The sequence below is a fragment of the Zonotrichia albicollis genome, chromosome 30 (genome assembly GCF_047830755.1).
Source record: "Zonotrichia albicollis isolate bZonAlb1 chromosome 30, bZonAlb1.hap1, whole genome shotgun sequence".
NCBI lineage: Eukaryota > Metazoa > Chordata > Aves > Passeriformes > Passerellidae > Zonotrichia > Zonotrichia albicollis.
In genome coordinates, this window is record NC_133848.1 from 6,444,996 (window position 1) to 6,465,500 (window position 20,505).

General features: G+C 60.9%; 4 protein-coding genes across 21 annotated transcripts in view; 2 read left to right on the forward strand and 2 right to left on the reverse strand.

Annotated features, from left to right (window-relative positions):
• LOC141725666 (rho guanine nucleotide exchange factor 11-like) overlaps positions 1-7,249 on the forward strand; it is a 49,056-nt gene extending 41,807 nt beyond the window's left edge. Inside the window, exons 28-34 of the mRNA XM_074529635.1 lie at positions 251-321; positions 763-1,026; positions 1,552-2,241; positions 3,727-3,819; positions 4,298-4,590; positions 5,064-5,331; positions 6,889-7,249. Of these exons, the coding sequence (XP_074385736.1) occupies positions 251-321; positions 763-1,026; positions 1,552-2,241; positions 3,727-3,819; positions 4,298-4,590; positions 5,064-5,331; positions 6,889-6,914 (1,705 nt within the window). The 3' untranslated portion in view covers positions 6,915-7,249. The remainder of the gene's footprint in view (positions 1-250; positions 322-762; positions 1,027-1,551; positions 2,242-3,726; positions 3,820-4,297; positions 4,591-5,063; positions 5,332-6,888) is intronic.
• A 1,013-nt stretch (positions 7,250-8,262) lies between these two features.
• Positions 8,263-9,841, reverse strand: LYSMD1 (LysM domain containing 1). Of its 5 annotated transcripts, none has more exons than XR_012577305.1 (4): positions 9,604-9,841; positions 9,059-9,393; positions 8,440-8,657; positions 8,263-8,306 (listed from the first exon to the last, which is right to left on the reverse strand). XR_012577305.1 is itself a non-coding variant. In XM_074529085.1 (4 exons), the coding sequence occupies exons 1-4, from the start codon at positions 9,697-9,699 to the stop codon at positions 8,504-8,506; spliced, it is 537 nt and encodes a 178-aa protein (XP_074385186.1). In that variant the 5' UTR covers positions 9,700-9,841; the 3' UTR covers positions 8,263-8,503. The 5 variants fall into 5 exon arrangements, 3 of the variants coding, with proteins under 3 accessions (XP_074385186.1, XP_074385185.1, XP_074385184.1); XR_012577304.1 differs by having other exon boundaries at positions 8,263-8,368; XM_074529085.1 differs by having other exon boundaries at positions 8,263-8,657; positions 9,059-9,233; positions 9,282-9,393.
• Positions 9,842-9,889: 48 nt separating this feature from the next.
• On the forward strand, positions 9,890-13,904 carry SCNM1 (sodium channel modifier 1). Of its 11 annotated transcripts, none has more exons than XM_074529077.1 (9): positions 9,910-10,079; positions 10,618-10,688; positions 10,763-10,851; positions 11,110-11,198; positions 11,492-11,577; positions 12,503-12,626; positions 12,681-12,711; positions 12,803-12,914; positions 13,680-13,861. In XM_074529077.1, exons 1-9 carry the CDS (start codon positions 10,029-10,031, stop codon positions 13,798-13,800), a joined length of 774 nt encoding a protein of 257 aa, XP_074385178.1. In that variant the 5' UTR covers positions 9,910-10,028; the 3' UTR covers positions 13,801-13,861. The 11 variants fall into 11 exon arrangements, with proteins under 11 accessions (XP_074385176.1, XP_074385179.1, XP_074385180.1 ...); XM_074529080.1 differs by having other exon boundaries at positions 9,912-10,079; positions 12,503-12,608; XM_074529082.1 differs by having other exon boundaries at positions 9,917-10,079; positions 12,503-12,599.
• Positions 13,805-19,812, reverse strand: TMOD4 (tropomodulin 4). Of its 4 annotated transcripts, none has more exons than XM_074529069.1 (10): positions 19,736-19,812; positions 19,074-19,208; positions 18,797-18,953; positions 17,751-17,873; positions 16,263-16,352; positions 15,656-15,786; positions 15,235-15,342; positions 14,929-15,072; positions 14,095-14,239; positions 13,805-13,940 (listed from the first exon to the last, which is right to left on the reverse strand). In XM_074529069.1, exons 2-10 carry the CDS (start codon positions 19,194-19,196, stop codon positions 13,918-13,920), a joined length of 1,044 nt encoding a protein of 347 aa, XP_074385170.1. In that variant the 5' UTR covers positions 19,197-19,208; positions 19,736-19,812; the 3' UTR covers positions 13,805-13,917. The 4 variants fall into 4 exon arrangements, with proteins under 4 accessions (XP_074385170.1, XP_074385168.1, XP_074385169.1 ...); XM_074529067.1 differs by lacking the exon at positions 19,736-19,812 and adding an exon at positions 19,600-19,726; XM_074529068.1 differs by lacking the exons at positions 13,805-13,940; positions 14,095-14,239; positions 19,736-19,812 and adding exons at positions 14,255-14,418; positions 19,600-19,726.
• Positions 19,813-20,505: the final 693 nt, after the last annotated feature.

A 20,505-nucleotide genomic window follows, 5' to 3' on the forward strand; every position in this document is an offset into this window, starting at 1 on the left:
CGTTCCCATTCCCATTCCCATTCCCATTCCCATTCCCATTCCCCATTCCCCATTCCCATTCCCATTCCCATTCCCCATTCCCGTTCCCGTTCCCGTTCCCGTTCCCATTCCCATTCCCATTCCCATTCCCCATTCCCCATTCCCATTCCCATTCCCATTCCCCATTCCCCATTCCCATTCCCATTCCCATTCCCATTCCCATTCCCATTCCCGTTCCCATTCCCGTTCCCATTCTCGTTCCCGTTCCCAGCCTGCTGCTGCCGGACCCCGCTGTGTCCCCGGAGCTGGCCCGAGACACCGAGCCCGAGGATTGCTGCTCAGGTACTGCTGGGGCTCTGCTGGCCCTGGGCCTGCAGTGTCCCCACGGTGTCCCTGTTCCTCCATGTCGGTCCTTCCTGTCCCTGTCCCTACTGTCCCGGTGTCCCCACGGTGTCGCTGTCCCTGTCCCTGTCCCCACGGTGTCCCTGCGGTGTCCCCACGGTGTCCCTGTCCCTGTCCCTGCTGTCCCGGTGTCCCCACGGTGTCCCCACGGTGTCCCCACGGTGTCGCTGTCCCTGCTGTCCCTGCGGTGTCCCCACGGTGTCCCCGCGGTGTCCCCACGGTGTCGCTGTCCCCTGTCCCTGCTGTCCCCACGGTGTCCCCACGGTGTCGCTGTCCCACAGCCGGCAGTGACCCCATTGTGTCCTTGCTGTCCCTGTCCCTGTCCCTGCCCCTGCTGTCCCGGTGTCCCCACGGTGTCCCCACGGTGTCGCTGTCCCACAGCCGGCAGTGACCCTGAGCCCTCGGCCCGGGCGCGGCCGCTGCAGGAGCTGCTGGAGGAGCCGCGCGGGCCCGGGGACCCCAACACGGGGCACCCTGAGCTGGGGGACCCCGAGCTGGGGCACCCTGAGCTGGGGGACCCTGAGCTGGGGCACCCTGAGCTGGGGGACCCCGACCCCGACCCCGGCCCGGAGGGTCCCGACCCCGGCCCGAGCGCCCCCACGTGCCCGGGGACTGCTGGGGTGGCCGAGGCAGCGCTGGAGCACGGTGAGAAACCCCAAACCCCAAATTACCCAAATGTCATTCCTCTGTTCCCTGGGGAAATCTCAAATTCCCAAATGTCCTTCCTCCATTCCTGGGGAAATCCTGAATTCCCAATTGTCATTCCTCCATTCCTGGGGAAATCCTGAATTCCCCACATGTCATTCCTCTGTTCCCTGGGGAAATCCCAAATTCCCAAATGTCCTTCCTCTGTTCCCTGGGGAAATCCCAAATTCCCCAAATGTCCTTCCTTTGTTTCATGGGAAATCCCGAATTCCCAAATGTCCTTCCTCCATTCCTGGGGAAATCCCAGATTCCCCAATTGTCATTCTTCTGTTTCCTTGGAAAACCCCAAATTCCCAAATGTCCTTCGTCCATTCCTGGGGAAATCCCAAATTCCCCAATTGTCATTCCTTTGTTTCTTGGAAAATCCCAAATCCCCCTTTTTTCCTCCCTCTCTTCCCCATCCCGGGGCATTTTCCCTTTTTTTTGGGAAAAGCCCAAATCCCGTTTTTCCCTCCCCACTCCCAGTGGAGACCCTGCGGCTCCTGATTGTCCGGAGGCTCCGGCCGGGCCGGGCCCCCGACCCCGAGGATGGACAGACGCCCACGGCCGGACGGGGCAGTGACCCTCCAGTGTCCGGCCGGGAATTCCCAGTGTCCAGCCAGGAATTCCCAGTGTCCAGCCAGGAATTCCCAGAGTCCGGCCAGGAATTCCCAGTGTCCAGCCAGGATTCAGTGATGTCCAGTCGGGAGTTCCCAATGTCCAGCCAGGAATTCCCAACGCCCGGCCAGGACTCGGCCACGTCCGGCCGGGATTCGAGGATGTCCAGCCGGGAATTCCCGGTGTCCAGCCAGGACTCGGTGATGTCCAGTCAGGATTCCGGGATGTCCAGCCGGGAATTCCTGGTGTCCAGCCAGGACTCGGTGATGTCCAGCCAGGATTCCGGGATGTCCAGCCGGGAATTCCCAATGTCCAGCCAGGATTCGGGGACGTCCAGCTGGGAATTCTCAGGGTCCGGCCGGGAATTCCCGGTGTCCAGCCAGGACTCGGTGATGTCCAGTCAGGAATTCCCGGTGTCCAGCCAGGACTCGGCCACGTCCGGCTGGGAATTCCCAGTGTCCGGCCGGGATTCCGGGATGTCCAGCCAGGAATTCCCAATGTCCAGCCAGGAAGGGCCGGAGGGGCCGGAGCAAAACGGGATCCGAATCAACCGGAAAGGTAAAGGGGGATCTGGGGGGATTTGGGGTGGATTTGGGGAATTTGGGGCAGGAATTCGGGGTATTGGGGTAAGAATTGGGGGATTTGGGGCAGGAATTTGGGGGGTATTGGGGCAAGAATTTGGGGGGATTTGGGGCAGGAATTGGGGCAAGAATTTGGGGGGATTTGGGGTGAGAATTGGGGAATTTGGGGCAGGAATTTAGGGGGAATTGAGGTGGGTTTGGGGCAGGAATTTGTGTGGGATTTGGGGCAGGAATTTGGGGAGATTTGGGGCAGGAATTGGGGCAGGAATTTGGGGAATTGGGGCAGGGATTTGGGGGAATTTGGGGAATTTGGGGCAGGAATTTGGGATGGATTTGGGGCGGGAATTCGGGGGGAATTGGGCCAGGAATTTCGGGAGATTGGGGAAGGAATTTGGGGAATTGGGGCAGGGATTTGGAGGGATTTGGGGTGAGAATTGGGGGGATTTGGGGTGGATTGGGGCAGGAATTTGGGGAATTTGGGGCAGGAATTGGGGTGGGAATTGGGGTAGGATTGGGAGAATTTTGGGATATTTGGGGTGGGATTTGGGGCCTTGTCCCAGGATTTGGGGTCTCACTCCCTTCCCCTTCCCACATTCGGGGTCTCTCTCATTCCCAGGATTTGGGGTCTCGTTCCCTGCTCATTTTTGGGGTTTGGGGTCCCGTTCCACTCCCAGCCCTTTTCCCGAATTTGGGGTCTCCTTCCCTGGGTGCCGATTTCGGGTTCGTGATTTTGGGTTCTGGGGTTTGGTGCTGATTTTTGGGTGTCGATTTCAGGGAGTTCATTTGGGGAGCTGATTTTGGGAATTCTGATTTTGGGGTTTTCAATTTGGGGTTCTGATTTTGGGATCTGATTTTGGGGTTCTGATTTTGGGGTTCTGATTTTGGGGTCTGATTTTGGGATGTTGATTTTGGGATCTGATTTTGGGGTTCTGATTTTGGGTTCTGATTTGGGTCTTGGTGCTGGTGCCAATTTTGGGGTGCTGCTTTTGGGTGCCAATTTGGGGTCCCAGCTTTGGGTGCTGGGTGCTAATTAATTTTGGGTGCTAATTAATTTTGGGTGCTAATTTGGGGTTCTGGGTGCTGATCAATTTTGGGTGCTGATTTTGGGGTGCTAATTGATCTCGGGCTCTAATTTGGGGTTCTGAACGCTAATTTTGGTATTTTGGGGTGCTTCTTTTTGGTGCTGGGCGCTAATTAATTTGGGTTGCTAATTCTGGGTGCTAATTAACCTCGGGTGCCGATTTTGGGCTGCTGGGTGCTAATTAGGGGCGCTAATTAACTTCGGGGTGCTGATTTCGGGTGCCTATTAATTTCAGGTGCTAATTGGGGGTGCTAATGAACTAATTGAGGTTCTAATGAGCTAATTGGGGTGCTAATTAACTAATTGGGTGCTAATTACCGCATTCCGGTGGCGGGGCTGCTCCCCCCTCCCCTCCCCCCCCCCCCCTTTTTGGGGGCCCAGCCCAGGAGGAGGGGCCGGATGAGGCCACGCCCCCGGGCGGCTGCAGCCAATCAGAGCCCGAGCTGCGGGAAGGAGGCGGAGCCAGCGCCGAGGGTAACCGGCCCCTCCCCCCACCCCCAAAAACCCCGAAAGGGCCCCAAAAAACCAAAAAGGGTCTCTAAAAACCCAAAAGGGCCCCAAAAAACCCGAAAGGGCCCCAAAAAACCCGAAAGGGCCACAAAAACCCAAAAGGGCCACCAGAATCACAAAAGGGCCACCGAAAACGCAAAAAATGGCCACCAAAAACCAAAATGGGCCACCAGAAACCCAAAAGGGGCCACCAGAAACTCTTTGGGGGCACCAAAAATATCCCTGGGGCCACCAAAAACCCCACCAGGGCCACCAAAAACCCTTTGGGGCCATCAGAAATCCTCAGGAGCCACCAAAAACTCAAAAGGGGCCACCAGAAATTCTTTGGGGCCACCAAAAATCCCCTGGGGCCACCAAATGTTCCTCTGGGGACATCAAGAACTCCAGAGGGGCCACCAGGAGCCCTTGTGGGGTCACTGATGTCCCTCTGTCCCTCATGCAGGGAACTTCTTCTACCTGAGCCTCCCCTCGGGACCCCCCCGGCCGGGAGGGGACAGCGGGGACACCCGTGGGGACACCCATGGGGACATCGGGGACAGCTCTGAGGACACCAGGGACTCCAGGGACAGCCCCAGGGACACACATGGGGACACCAGGGACACCCATGGGGACACCAGGGACAGCACCAGGGACAGCCCCAGGGACATCGGGGACACTCCTGGAGACATCCCCGGGGACACCGAGCTGATTCTGGGGACCCTGGAGGAGCTGCGGGAGAAACTGCTGAGCCTGAGGGTGAGTGACACTGTGGGGACACTGGAGACAGCATTGGGGACACTGGGGACAGTGGGGACAGTGGGGACATCATTGGGAAACTGCTGAGCCTGAGGGTGAGTGACACCGTGGGGACATTGGGGACATCACTGGGGACAGTGGGGACACTGAGACAGCCATGGGAAACTGCTGAGCCTCAGGGTGAGTGACACCATGGGGACATCATTGGGGACAATGGGGACATCAATAGAAACAGCTGAGCCTCAGGGTGAGGGGGCATCAATGGGGACATCAGTGGGGACATTGGGGACATCATGGGGGGGACACCAGTGGGGACATTACTGGGAAGCTGCTGAGCCTGAGGGTGACACTGGGGACGTTAACGGGGACATGGATGGGAGGTGGGGACGTTAAGGGGATAGGGGTGACACTCAGGGGATGGGGGGACACTGAGGTGTCCCCAGGTGTCCCCAGCTGTCCCCATGTCCCCCCAGGCCATGGAAGCCGCTCACCGGCAGCTGCTGCGCTCGCTGGGCTGGGGCGACGCCAACGCCGTCCCCAACAATGTCCCCAACAATGTCCCCAACAATGTCCCCAACGTCCCCAACAATGTCCCCAGCACCGTCCCCGGTGTCCCCCGGCGGGCCCCGGCGCCCCCCAGCCCCCGGCGCTCGCCCCAGGCCCCGCGGGCACACGGGGGACACCCGGGGGGACAGGGGGGACACCAGGGGGCACACGGTGGCACCGCCGCCCCCGGCGCAGGTGAGAGCCCGCGGGCACCCGGGATGTCCCCTCGTGTCACCGTGCCCGCTCCCCGTGATTTACCCTGTTCATTGCCCCATTATCGCCCCATTATTGCCCCATTATTGCCCCATTATTTTCCCATTTTCCCCATTATTTCCCCCATTATTTTCCCATTTTCCCCATTATTTCCCCTGTTAATTCTCCATATTTCACCCATTATTCCCCATTATTTTCCCTGTTAATTTCCCACTGTTTCCCCCATTAATTTTCCCATTTTCCCCATTATTCCCCCATTATTTCTTCCATTATTCCCCCCATTATTCCCCATTAATTTCCCCCATTATTTCCCCCATTATTCCCCCATTAATTTCCCCTGTTAATTCCCCATTGTTCCCCATTATTCCCCCATTGATTTTCCCATTTTCCCCATTATTCCCCCATTATTTCCCCCATTAATTTCCCATTTTCCCCATTTTTCCCCCCATTATTTCCCCCATTATTTTCCCATTCTCCCCCCCCATTATTTCCCCCATTAATTTTCCCCATTATTCCCCTATTATTCCATTAATTTCCCATTTTCCCCATTATGTCCCCATTATGTCCCCATTATTTCCCCCATTATTTCCCCCATTAATTTCCCCCATTATTCCCCCATTATTTCCCCATTATTTTCCCATTTTCCCCATTATTTCCCCCATTAATTTCCCCCATTATTCCCCCATTATTCCCCTATTATTCCCCCATTATTTCCCCATTAATTTTCCCATTTCCCCCATTATTCCCCCCATTATTTTCCCATTTTCCTTATTACTCCCCCCATTAATTTCCCATTTTCCCCATATTTCCCCCATTATTTCCCCATTAATTCCCCATTTCCCCCATGATTTCCCCATTAATTTTCCCATTTTCCCCATTATTCCCCTATTATTCCCCCATTAATTTCCCACATTATTCCCCTATTATTCCCCCATTATTTCCCCATTAATTTTCCCATTTTCCCCTATTATTCCCCCCATTATTTTCCCATTTTCCCCATTATTCCCCCATTATTTCCCCCATTATTTTCCCATTTTCCCTATTACTCCCCCCATTAATTTTCCCATTTCCCCCATATTTCCCCCATTATTTCCCCCATTAATTTCCCCCATATTTCCCCCATTATTTCCCCATTAATTTTCCCATTTTCCCCATTATTTCCCCCATGATTTCCCCCATTAATTTCCCATTTCCCCCATTATTTCCCCCATTATTTCCCTATTAATTTCCCATTTCCTCCATATTTCCCCCATTATTTCCCCATTAATTTCCCATTTTCCCCATTATTTCCCCCATTATTTTCCCATTATTCCCCTATTACTCCCCCCATTAATTTTCCCATTTTCCCCATTATTTCCCCCATTATTTCCCCCATTATTTCCCCCATTATTCCCCCATTAATTCCCCATTAATTTTCCCATTTTCCCCATTATTTCCCCCATTATTTCCCCCATTATTTTCCCATTTCCCCCATTATTTCCCCCATTATTCCCCCATTATTTTCCCATTTCCCCCATGATTTCCCCCCTTCTCTTGCAGGCTCCGACGGCCCCGCCCCCCTCTAACCCGGCGGGGGGGGATGGGCTGGAATTTCCCTCCCCTCCCCCACCCCCCCCCGGGAATTGCGGCGGGAATTCCGCCCGGACAGACGGACAGACGGACAAATGCACTTTGTTGGGAATTGCCCCTTTTTGCCCCAAATCCCCTATAAATATGTACGTACCCCCCCCCCCAATGCTGTAAATACCCCCGGGTGACAATCGGGGGGACACGGTGACAATCGGGGGGTGGCGCCGTCCCCCCAAAGCCCAGGCTTTGCCCCAAATCCCGGGTTTTGCCCCCAAACCCGGGCCCAATATAAATATTATAAATACAGAGCCCGGGGGGCGCTGCAAGCTGGGCAGGGTCCCCGGCCTGGAGTCGTTTTTGTGCGGTTTGGGGTGATTTTAATGGGATTTGGGGTTTTTGTGGGGTTTGGGGATTTTGTGGGGTTTGGGTATTTTGTGCGGTTTGGGGTTTTTGTGCGGTTTGGGGTTTTTGTGGGGTTTGGGGTTTTTAAAATGGAATTTGGGGTGTTTTTTTTAAATGGGATTTTGGGTTTTTTTAATAGGATTTGGGGGTTCTTTTCACATGGGGCAGGGGTCCCCAATGCTGGGGTGGGGGTTTGGGATTTGGGGATTTGGAAAATGGGAATTTTGGGGATCCAGCCCCATCCCAGGGGGCACCATGTCCCCAAAATGTCCCCAAAATGTCCCCAAATGCCCCTGGGAGGGCGGATGTGACAATGTCACAGTGTCCCCAAAGGGTGTGGCCCTGTCCCCAGGGTGTGGCCCTGTCCCCAAAGGGGTGTGATAATGTCCCCAAGGGGTGTGGCCCTGTCCCCAAAGGGGTGTGACCCTGTCCCAAAGGGGTGTGACCCTGTCCCAAAGGGGTGTGACCCTGTCCCCAGGGTGTGATAATGTCCCCAAGGGGTGTGACCCTGTCCCAAAGGGGTGTGACCCTGTCCCCAGGGTGTGACCCTGTCCCCAAAGGGGTGTGACCCTGTCCCCAGGGTGTGGCCCTGTCCCCAAAGGGGTGTGACCCTGTCCCCAGGGTGTCACAGCCCAGCGGTGACAATGCTCCGGTTTATTTACAAGCTGGCAGGGGAGGTGGCACCGTCCCTGTCCCCGTCCCTGTCCCCAGGGCTCCCAGCTGTCCCTGCGGCCCCAAACAGGGACAGGGAGGGGACACCAGGACACCTCCCCAAAGTCCCCAAAGTGTCCCCTTGGGGTCCATGGCAGCGAGGAGCGGTGGCACATCCCGGTGTCACCTCTGGTGGCACATCCCAGTGACACATCCCGGTGGCACATCTCGGTGTCACATCCCGGTGGCACATCCCGGTGGCACATCCCAGGTGTCTTCGGTGTCACATCCTGGGTGTCCCCAGGTCGGGTTCTCGGTGTCCCAAATGTCCCCAGGTGAAGGTCTCGTCCTGGGTGTCCCCAGTGTCCCACTGCAGTGTCCCCAGTGTTGTCACAAGGTGAAGATCTCGTCCTGGGTGTCCCCAGTGTCCCACTGCAGTGTCCCCAGTGTCCCCACTGTTGTCACAAGGTGAAGGTCTCGTCCTGGGTGTCCCCAGTGTCCCACTGCGGTGTCCCCAGTGTCCCCAGCGTTGTCACAAGGTGAAGATCTCGTCCTCGCTGTCCCTGAGCGCGGCCGCCCGCGGGGTCCTGGTGAGGGGCCGGGGTCCCAGCCGGGCCCCCCGAGGGGACGCGGGGACAGTCGGGGACACGCGGGGGGACGCGGGGCCACCCCCGGCCGGGGCGGGGCTGCGGGGACACGCGGGGACAGACGGTGACACCGGGACACGGGGATGGCACTGCCACCGCCCCGGCGCCACCACATCCCCGAGCTGCCCTCTGTTGTACCCCAATCTTCTCCCAGCTTCACCCCAATTTTCCCCTTAATTTTATCCCAATTTCCCCCAGATTTTCAACAATTTTCTCCCAGTTTCACCCCAAATTTTCCCCCCATTTTTTTCTACATTTCTTCCTGATTTTGCCCCTGATTTTTTACAGATTTTCCCCATCCAGTTCCCCCCAGTTTGCCCCGGATTTTTCCCCCGTTTGCCCCGGATTTTTCCCAGATTTCCCCCAAATTTTTCTCCCCAGTTCCCCCCCAGTTTGCCCCAGATTTTGCCCAGATTTCTCCAGTTCCCCCCAGTCCGCACCTGGAGCCCGGGCCCTGCAGCCGCAGCGCCGCCGCCTCCTTGCAGCGCCCGATCTCGGCGTCCAAGCGCCGCAGGAAATCCGAGGCCGAGAGGTCGCGCCGGGAGCGGCCGGGACCGTCCCCGGGGCCGTCACCGGGAGTGTCCCCGGGGCTGTCACCGGGAATGTCACCGGGAGTGTCCCCGCCGGTGTCCCCGGGGCTGTCCCCGCCGGTGTCCCCGGGGCTGTCCCCGCCGGTGTCGCCGGGGCCGTGGCGCTGTCCCGGGATGAGCAGCGTGGCTCGCAGGAAGATGCTGTCCGAGGAGTAGAGGCGGTTGGCGCGCTGGATCTGCTCCATCTGCGGGACGGGACCGGGATGGCACCGGGGACAGAACGGGACAGAACGGGGACAGGGGTGGAACGGGACCAGCACAGGGACAGGGATAAGGACACGGACCAGGACGGGCAGGCGAACCGAGCCGGGCCAGGACCGGCCCGAGATGACCCCTGGGGACCCCCATGGCCTTCCCTGCCCCCGGTGTCCCCCCGGTGTCCCCGGGCCGCTCACCGTCACCCCGTAGCGCAGCGCCAGCCCCTGCAGGGTGTCCCCGGGCTGCAGGCGGTGCTCCCGCGGGGCCGCCCCGGCTCCGCCGCTCCCCGCCATGGCCCGCCCGGGGCTGCCGGCCCGGGGGTCCCGCCCGGGGCTCCCGGCCCGGCCCGGCCCCGCCGCTCACGGGGAGCGCTCGGCCCCGGGCCCCGCCGAACCGGCGCGGCCTCGCGGCCCCTCCTGGGAGTGGTAGTTCCGCCCGGGCCGTCTCCGCCGCCATTCCCACGGAAGTTCCCCGGGCTCAAACTACAACTCCCATCACGCCGCGGGGTCAGAGCTGAGCGCTCGCTGATTGGCGGTTCCTCGCGCCGGCTGTCCGCTGGGAAGCGCTACCCGGAAGTGGCTGTGGCGGTTGCCATGGAGACTGCGGCCTAGCGGGGCCCGCCATGTCCTTTAAGCGCGACGAGAGCGACCCGGGGCCGCTCGGGGCGCTGCAGGTAGGGCCGGCACCCCCCGGGACCCCTCCCCGGACACCCCCCGGGCACCCCCGGCACCGCCGGGCCCAGCCCCGGCCTCCCCCGCCACCACCGGCCTCACCCCCGGGCCGCGGCCTGAGCCCCGCGGGTCCCCCTGAGGCCTTCTCTACGTCCTCCCTCAGGCCTTCCCTGGGTCCCCCCCGAGGCCTTCCCTGGGTCCCCCTTTGTTCCTTCGATGTCCCCAACCCTTCCCTTTATCCCTTTGTGTCCCCTCACCCTCCCCGCGGTGGCCCCAACCCTTTCCTGAACTCCCCGGGGTGGCCCCAGCCCTTCCCTGGGTCCCTTTGTGTCCCCTCAGTCCCTTCAAGGTCCCCTAGGTTCCTCCCCGGCCCCCCTTTGTCCCCTCAGCGCTTCCCAGGGCTGTCCGGTTTGGGCACAGTTTGGGGACAGTCTGGGGATGGTTTGGGGATGGTTTGGGGACGGTTTGGGCACAGTTTAGGGACAGTTTGAGGCCAGTCCGGTGCCGGGGGTGACCGTGCTGGTGGCCCTGTGTTCCCAGAGGCGCCGCGTGGCCGAGCTGCTGGCCAGCGCCATCCCCGAGGACGAGGCGCTGCTGCTGCGCGATGGCAGGTGAGGGTCCCCCGGTGTCCCCGGTGTCCCTCGGTGTCCCCAGCTGTCCCTGAGTGTCCCTGCGCTGTCCCCAGGCTGGCGTGCTCGCTGTGTCCCCAGCGCCCCGTGTGTGACACCCTGCAGACGCTGCTGCTGCACCGCGCGGGCAGGAAGCACCTGGACAGTGAGTGATGGTGGCCCTGCCACCTGTGCCGTGCCACCTGTGCCGTGCCACCTGTGCCGTGTCACCTGTGCCGTGTCACCTCTGCTGTGTCACCTGTGCTGTCGTCTGCCCCTGTTCCCTCACTTCGTCCCCATGTCCTGGTCCCTGTCCCCTGACAGTGTTCCTGCCTGTCCTTTTCCCCCTGTCCCTGTGTCCCTGTTCCTGTCTCCGTGTCCCCATCCCTGTCCCCTCACTGTGTCCCCATCTCCTGTGTCCCAGACCTGCTCCGTTCCTTCGGGCGGCCCCGCTGTCCCCAGGTGACCCCCGAGGGACCCCAGGTGACCCCGCAGGAGGCCCCAGGTGTGCAGGTGGGTGTGGCCTGGCTGGGCGTGGCCCCAAGGGTGTGACATCAAATGGGCGTGGTCTCCATGGGTGTGGTCTCCAAGTGGGTGGGCCCCATCCTGTCTCCCAAGTGGGTGTGGCCTATGTGGGTGCTCTGGGTGGGCGTGGCCTATATGGGTATGTGGTTTCCATGAGGGCGTGGCCTCGGGGCATGTCCCAAGTGGCCATGGCCTGGATGTGTGGGGGTGTGGTCGTGGAGGGCGTGGTCTGCGGTGGGCGTGGCCTGCGGTGGGTGTGGCTCAGTGGGCGTGTCCTACAGGCCCCGCTGCTGGCCCGGACGCGCCGCCTGGCCCGGAGCGCTCTGCTGACAACGGCCCCGTACAACAGCTGCTGCAGGAGAGACAGGTGAGGAAATGGGGTAAAAACGGGCAAAAATGGGCAAAAATGGGGAAATGCTGAGAACGGCCCCGTACAACAGCTGCTGCAGGAGAGACAGGTGAGGAAATGGGGGAAAAACGGGCAAAAATGGGCAAAAACGGGGAAATGCTGAGAAACGGCCCCGTACAACAGCTGCTGCAGGAGAGACAGGTGAGGAAATGGGGGAAAAAACGGGCAAAAATGGGCAAAAATGGGGAAATGCTGAGAACGGCCACATACAGCAGCTGCTGCAGGAGAGACAGGTGAGGAAATGGGGTAAAAACGGGCAAAAATGGGCAAAAACGGGGAAATGCTGAGAACGGCCCCGTACGACAGCTGCTGCAGGAGAGACAGGTGAGGAAATGGGGTAAAAATGGGCAAAAACGGGGAAATGCTGAGGACGGCCCCGTACAACAGCTGTTGCAGGAGAGACAGGTGAGGAAGTGGGGTAAAAACGGGCAAAAATGGGCAAAAATGGGGAAATGCTGACAACGGCCCCGTACAACAGCTGCTGCAGGAGGGACAGGTGAGGAAATGGGGAAATCGGGGAAAAAACGGGAAAAATGGGGAAATGGGGCAAAATGGGGGAAAACCAGGGGAAGACACATGAGGGAAATGGGGGGGAAATGGGGGAAATGGTTAATGGGAGAAAAACGGGGAAATGGGGCTGTGGGGGGAAATGGAGGGAAAATACAGGGGGAAATGGGGTAGATGGAGGAAATAGAGAAACAGGGGGAAAATGGGAAAAGATGGGGAAAGATGGGAAGAAAACAGAGGAAAAATGGGAGAAGATGGGAATGGAGCTCAGGGATATCAGGGCACAAATGGGAAAAGGTGGGAAAGGGAGCCAGGGACAGCGGGGAAAGTTCTGGAATGTTTGGGGATTCACCCCCCTCTGCTTTCCCTCTCCCAGGACGAAGGGCAGCAGCAGCTCCCGGGCCGGGATCCCCGGGATGATCCCAAAGAATTCCCAGAGGCCGCCGGAGCCGTCACGGAACCCCGGGAACGCCGGGAATGCCGGGAACGCCGGGAATGCCGGGAATTCTGGGAACGCCGGGAATGCCGGGAATTCTGGGAACGCCGGGAATGCTGGGAACGCCGAAAGCCCCGCGCACAGAGAGGGTGAGCAGGCCCCGCCCGCCCATCCGGGACCCCCGGGACCCCCGGGAATTCCCAGTCCCGGTGTTCCGGCAGCCGCTCCCTCCTCCCGCAGGCGCTGCCCGGGACGGCCGGCGGGGAAGGAAAGGGAATTCCCAAAGTCCCAAAGAGGAGGGGCCGAGCCCCGAGCGGCTGCGGATCCTGCGGCACCACCTGCACCTGCGCAGGTGCGTCGGGAGCTGGGGGTTCGGGGGGAAAAAATCCCGAAAATGTCCCACAAAAATCCACACAACATATCCCAAAATATCCCCAAAAATACCCACAAGAACTCCCAAAAGAGCCCCAAAAAATCCAAAAAAAGGCCCCAAAAAAATCCTCAAAAAAACCCCAAAAATGTTCCACAAAAATCCCCACGAAAATCCCCACAAAATATGCCCAAAATATCCCAAGGAATTAAAAAAAAAAAAAAAAAAAATCCCCCAGAAATCCCTAAAAAAGCCCCAAAAAATCCCTAAAAAGGCCCCAAAAAAATCCTCAAAAAAAACCCCAAAAATGTTCCACAAAAAATCCCCACAAAAATCCCCACAAAATATGCCCAAAATATCCCAAGGAATTTCAAAAAAAAAAAAAAAAAAACTAAAAAATCCCCCACAAATCCCTAAAAAAGCCCCAAAAAATCCCAAAAAAGGCCCTAAAAAATCCCAAAAATGTCCCACAAAAATCCCCACAAAATATGCCCAAAATATCCTAAGGAATTTCAAAAAAAAAAAAAAAAAAAACAAAAAATCCCCCCCAAATCCCTAAAAAAGCCCCAAAAAATCCCAAAAAAGGCCCTAAAAAATCCCAAAAATGTCCCACAAAAAATCCCCACAAAAATCCCCCCAAAATATGCCCAAAGTATCCCCAAGAATTCCCCCCAAAAAAGCCCCAAAAAAGCCCTGAAAACTCCAGAAAAATTCCCAAAATTCCCCCAAATCCCTGAAAACCCCCAGCTCCCTCTCCCTGTGTCCCAGCCGGGGCTGGCTCCAGGATCCCGCTGGGAATTGGGTCAAGGACGGCAACGCCGAGTTCGACTCCGACGAGGAGGAGCCGCCACCGCTGCCGCCAGCCTGACGCCCCCCGGTGTCCCCAGGTGTCCCCAGAGCCCCGGGAATAAAGTGGGAATTTTTTGGGACGTTTTTGCACCATTTTTCCACTTTATTCCCAGCGGTTCCTGAGCTCGGGGGGGTTTTAGGATTTCTTCTGTTGGCGACCTGGGGGGGAGAGAAAAGGGGGGGTCAGGGATAGGTGCCAGCCCTGGGGACACCTGGGGACATTGAGGAGCTCCCTCTGAGGTGGGGTCAGCTCTGGGAGCCCCGGGTGACCCTTGGGGACCTTGGGGACATTGGGGACGTTGGTGGCACTCACGGAGCTCGTTGTTGCGGGTGAGGGCGGCGGCGGCGCGCGCCCGCGGGCCCTGCAGGGTGAAGGTGTAGCCGAACCTCAGCAGGGAGGGACACTGCTCCAGGGTGGCTGCCATGGCCATCTCCACCGTGTCCCCGAGGCGCTGGCACTGCGGGGACATTGGGGACACGGTCAGTGGCACTGTCACAGCCCCATCTCCACCGTGTCCCCGAGGCGCTGGCACTGCGGGGACATTGGGACACCATCGGGGACACGGTCAGTGGCACTGTCACACTGCTCCAGGGTGGCTGCCATGGCCATCTCCACCGTGTCCCCGAGGCGCTGGCACTGCGGGGACATTGGGGACACGGTCAGTGGCACTGTCACAGCCCCGTCTCCACCGTGTCCCCCAGGCGCTGGCACTGCGGGGTTGGAGACAGGTCACTGTCACTTCCCTTGCTGTCCCCACTGTCCCCCCTGTCCCCACTGTCCCCCCTGTCCCCAGTGTCCCCAGTGTCACCTGGTTGTCGAGGCGGATCTCGCTCAGGCTGTGGCACCGCCCCAGCGCCGCCAGGGCAGTGTCACTGTGTCCCCACTGTCCCCAGTGTCCCCCACTGTCCCCAGTGTCCCCCATTGTCACCCCTGTCCCCAGTGTCCCCAGTGTCACCTGGTTGTCGAGGCGGATCTCGCTCAGGCTGTGCCACTGCCTGATGGCTGCCAGGGCAGTGTCTCTGTCCCCATTGTCCCCCATTGTCACCCCTGTCCCCATTGTCCCCAGTGTCCCCCATTGTCCCCATTGTCCCCATTGTCCCCCACTGTCCCCCCTGTCCCCTCTGTCCCCAGTGTCCCCAGTGTCACCTGGTTGTCGAGGCGGATCTCGCTCAGGCTGTGGCACCGCCCCAGCGCCGCCAGCAGCCGCAGCATCCCCGCGCTGGTGATGAAGTTGGACTCGAGGTTGAGGCTCTGCAGGCTCTGGTTGTGCTCCAGCATCTCGGCCACCGCCTGGGGACACCACGGTGGCACCAAGTTGGCACCAAATTGGCACCAAATGGCACCAAAAGGGCACCAAATGGCACCACAGTGGCGCCATGGGGACACTGCCCGTGGTGTCCCCGGGATGGGTGGACCCGTGCAGGGACACTTGGGGACATTCTGGGGACTCACGTTGGCCACCAGGTCGTTGCTGCGCGTGGCCACCAGGCTGAGGCTGCGCACGTGCGTGTTGGTCTTGATGGCGCTGCAGATGGCCTCGAGCGTGGGGACAGGGATGTCCTGGGGACAGCCGGGGACACTCGGGGTCACCACGGGGCTGGGGTGTCCCCAGGGGCTCAGGGAACGCCGGGGACACTCGGGGTCACCACGGGGCTGGGGTGTCCCCAGGGGCTCAGGGACAGCCAGGGACACTGAGGGACATTGGGACACCGGGGGGCTCAGGGACAGGGATGTCCTGGGGACAGCCGGGGACACTTGGGGTCACCACGGGGCTGGGGTGGGACTGGCACCTTGGGGACCCAAGTTCAGGCTGCCCAGGCCCCCCCGGGGACGCGCTGGGGACACTTTGGGGACGGTGTCACCGCCGTGTCACCTTGATGTTGTTGAGGTTGACGTCCTGCAGCTCGGGGTCGTTGTCCTGCAGCCGCCGCAGCGTCTCGGCCACGTCCGTGGGGTTCGGGGGCTCGTCCGGCACCGGGCGGTACCGGTCCGGCTGCACCACGCCTGGGCCGGGACACGGGGACAGCGTGGGGACAGTGCGGGGACATGGGGACACCCACCGTGGGGACAGTGTGGGGACAGTGTGGGGACATTGTGGGGACATGGGGACACCCACCGTGGGGACAGTGTGGGGACAGTGTGGGGACATGGGGACACCCACCATGGGGACAGTGTGGGGACATGGGGACACCCACCATGGGGACAGCGTGGGGACACAGAGGGGACAGCGCTCAGGGACACACGAGTTTGATCCCCAAATGCTGCCCAACCACCCCGTAGAGGCACTTGTCCTCTGTCCCCATCCCTGTCCCCATTGTCACTCACTGTTGATGCCCTGTCCCCATGTCCCCGTCTCCGTCCCCATCCCTGTCCCCATGCCCCATGCCCCATGTCCCCGTCCCTGTCCCCGCTGTCACTCACTGTTGATGCCCTGTCCCTGTCCCCATCCCTGTCCCGTCGCTGTCCCCGCTGTCACTCACTGTTGATGCCCTCGGTGTTGCAGATGTTCCCGCTGCAGATGGCGTCGTAGTACTGCTTGTTACTCATCAGCGTGTACATGCCCAGGATGGCTGCGGGGACACGGTGACACTGGGATACTGGGGACACCGGGGGACACTGGGGACACCGGGACACTGGGGACACAGGGCCCCGCCGTCCCCACGGGGAGGTGGCACCGGGAGCCAGAGGTGGGGTTGGAGCTGCTTTAACTGAGGGGACACCGATGGGGAGAGGGACCGAGTGTGACACTGTGGGACAATGTGTGTGACACTGGGGTGTGTGTGACACAGAGACAGGGGTGACAGAGAGCTGTGGGACACTCGGGTGTGTGACAGTGACATGGGGACACTGTGGCACTCAGGTGTGTGGCAGTGACACTCAGGTGTGTGACACTGACACGTGTGACACTCAGGTGTGTAGCAGTGACACTCAGGTGTGTGGCAGTGGCACAGTGACACGGTGGCACTCAGGTGTGTGGCAGTGACACTCAGGTGTGTGACACTGACACGTGTGACACTCAGGTGTGTGGCAGTGACACTCAGGTGTGTGGCAGTGACACTGACACAGTGACACTCAGGTGTGTGGCAGTGACACGGTGACACTCAGGTGTGTGGCAGTGACACTCAGGTGTGTGACACTGACACGTGTGACACTCATGTGTGTGGCAGTGACACGGTGACACTCATGTGTGTGGCAGTGACACGGTGACACGGTGACACTCAGGTGTGTGACACTGACACAGTGGCACTCAGGTGTGTGGCGGTGACACGGTGACACTCATGTGTGTGGCAGTGACACGGTGACACTCAGGTGTGTGGCAGTGACACGGTGGCACTCAGGTGTGTGGCAGTGACACGGTGACACTCAGGTGTGTGGCAGTGACACGGTGGCACTCATGTGTGTGGCAGTGACACGGTGACACTCAGGTGTGTGGCAGTGACACTGTGGCACTCAGGTGTGTGGCAGTGACACTCAGGTATGTGGCAGTGACACGGTGACAGTGGCACAGCCCTTGGGGACAGTGTTACCCTCGGCCGTTCCTGGCTCCGCTCCCGGCCCCGCGGGGATCCCGGCCTGCGCAGAGCCCGGCCTCGTTCACATCCCGCGGGAATCCCACGGGAATCCCATGGAAATCCCACCCCAGCCCCACCAGATCCCAATCCCATGGGAATCCCATCCCATTCCCATCCTTTATACAAATCCCACCCCATTCCAACCCCATCCATGTCCCCATTCCCAATCCCATTCCCGCTGTCCCCTCTGTCCCCGCTGTCCCCCATGTCCCCTGTCCCCTCTCACCGGCGATGTCGCACATCTCAGCCTCATTCCCATTCCCAATCCCATTCCCGCTGTCCCCGCTGTCCCCCCTGTCCCCTCTCACCAGCGATGTCGCACATCTCGGCCTCATTCCCATTCCCAATCCCATTCCCGCTGTCCCCGCTGTCCCCCGTGTCCCCGTCCCCTCTCACCGGCGATGTCGCACATCTCGGCATCGGTGGCGTTGGCCAGCGCCTCCTCCAGCTCCGGCTCCAGCGTCACCTGCTCCTCCCGCGGCAGCGCCGGCGCCGCCGCCTTGGGCACAAACGGCTTCCCTGGGGACGGGGGGACATTGACAGGGGACATGGGGACAAACGGCTTCCCCAGGGACAGGGACAGACATGGGGACACAGGGACATGGTCACAGGGACATGGGGACATGGGCACAAACGGCTTCCCTGGGGACAGGGGGACATTGACGGGGGACAGGGGGACATTGACAGGGGACAGGGGGACAAACGGCTTCCCCGAGGACAGGGGGACATTGACAGGGGACAGGGGGACATTGACAGGGGGCATGGGGACAAACGGCTTCCCCAGGGACAGGGACAGGGTCACAGGGACATGGGGACAAACGGCTTCCCTGGGGACAGGGGGACATTGACAGGGGACATGGGGACAAACGGCTTCCCTGGGGACAGGGACAGACATGGGGACACAGGGACATGGTCACAGGGACATGGGGACAAACGGCTTCCCCGGGGACAGGGGGACATTGACAGGGGACATGGGGACAAACGGCTTCCCCAGGGTCACAGGGACATGGGGACAAGCGGCCTCCCTGGGGACAGGAGGACATTGACAGGGGACATGGGGACAAACGGCTTCCCCAGGGACAGGGACAGGGTCACAGGGACATGGGGACAAGCGGCCTCCCCGGGGACAGGGGCACGGGACAAACGGCTTCAGGTGGCACCGTCAGGGTGGCCCCATTGAGGCTGGCGCTGCTGTCACAGGGTTGTGACCATCGCGGGGCTGGCACTGCTGTCACAGGGGGTGACACTGCCAGGGCTGGTGGCCGTGCCCGGGGCTGGCGGGGGCCCAGCTCGCCCAGGACACCCGAGCCGCTGGCGAGGCCGAGCTAAATATAAAATATCCCCGAGCCTGGGGGCCCGCTCCCCTCCGTGTCCCCTCCGTGTCCCCTCCGTGTCCCCTCCGTGTCCCCGCGCTGTCCCCGCTGTCCCCGCTGTCCCCAGACCTTTCTTCTCGCCGGTGAAGGGCACCAGGTCCTGGCGCTCCTCGGCCTCCAGCGCCTGCCGCTCCAGGTGCTGCAGGAGCGCGTCCCGGTCCAGCGGGCCCGTGGGGCTCTTGTGGGTCTGATCGCGCTGGCGCAGCCCCGCGGGCAGCAGCACGTTCTGGGGACAGCGCCGGTGTCACCATCGCAGTGTCACCATCGCCGGTGTCACCATCGCCCGTGTCACCGCCGCCCGTGTCACCATCGCCGGTGTCACCACCGCCCGTGTCCCCGCGCCCACCTCGGGGTCCATCTCGGCCAGCTCCGCGTCCAGCTGCGCCAGCTCCTCCGGGGACAGCTCCTGCAGGATCTTGTCCTCGTCGATGTCGCGGTACTTCTCCAGCTCCTGCCGGTACGGCGTCATGGCCGCGGGCACCTGGGGACAGCGGGACACCCGTGGGGACACCCGTGGGGACACAGAGGGGACCCCGTTCGTGCCAGCACTGCCGGGCTCTGGGGACACCGAGGGACACGAGGGGACACGGGGGGTCCTGGCCGTGCCACCTCTGCGGGAACAGCGCTTGGGGACACCGAGCACAGCCCAGAAGTTGTCCCCAACCTTTGTCACCTGCCGGGGTCACATCCCGCTCCTGCCGCACCCCCCAACTGCGGCCCCGCCGGGAGTGACGGGAGGGACAAACCGCGAGTTCCCGAATGTCGCGACCCCCGAGCGCCGCTCGCTCCGCGCTGTCCCCGAATGTCGCGACCCCCGAGCGCCGCTCGCTCCGCGCCGTCCCCGCTGTCCCCGTGCGGGGCTGGGGACGCACCTGCCGCCCCCGCCGCCCTCGCAGCATGGGAATTCCTCGGGAAGCGGCTCCGGGATCCCCAAATCCCAAACTCCCGAGCGGGCGGGGGAGGGGGAGGTGACACAGCGGGGACAGCGCGGGGACAGCGCGGCCGTACCTGGGGCTGAACCCGCGGCCGGTGCTGAAGCCCCGGGGCCGATCCCCGGGCGGGTCCCGAAGCCGATCCCGAGCGCCGGGGCGCCGGGGCCGATCCCGACGGCGATCCCGAGCGCGGGGCCGGTCCCGGAGCGCTGGGGCCGCGCGGGGCATGAGATCAGCGCTTTATTCGGGCCCGGAGGGCGGATCCGCGCCCCGGCCCTTATCGGGAACGGGGGGGCCCCGCCCCGGCCCCGCGGGGCCCCGCGACCCCAAAAACGGCCGGGGGGAAAAGGGAGAGCGGATCCGTCCCCGGTGCCATAAACCCCGCAAAGATCCGACCCCGAAACCGCCGGGGAAAAGGGAGATACGGGGAAAGGTGAGGGAGGAATGGATCCTTCTCCAATCCCACAAACCCCGCAAAGATCCGACCCCAAAAACCGCCGGGGAAAAGGGAGATACGGGGAAAGGTGAGGGGGCCATGGATCCTTCCCCGATCCCATAAACCCCGCAAAGATCCGACCCCGAAACCACCGGGGGAAAAGGGGAAAAGGGAGATACGGGGAAAGGTGAGGGGGCCATGGATCCTTCCCCGGTCCCATAAACCCCGCAAAGATCCGACCCCAAAACCACCGGGGAAAGGGAGATACCGGGAAAGGTGAGGGAGGAATGGATCCTTCCCCGGTCCCATAAACCCCGCAAAGATCCGACCCCAAAACCACCGGGGAAAGGGAGATACCGGGAAAGGTGAGGGAGGAATGGATCCTTCCCCGATCCCATAAACCCCGCAAA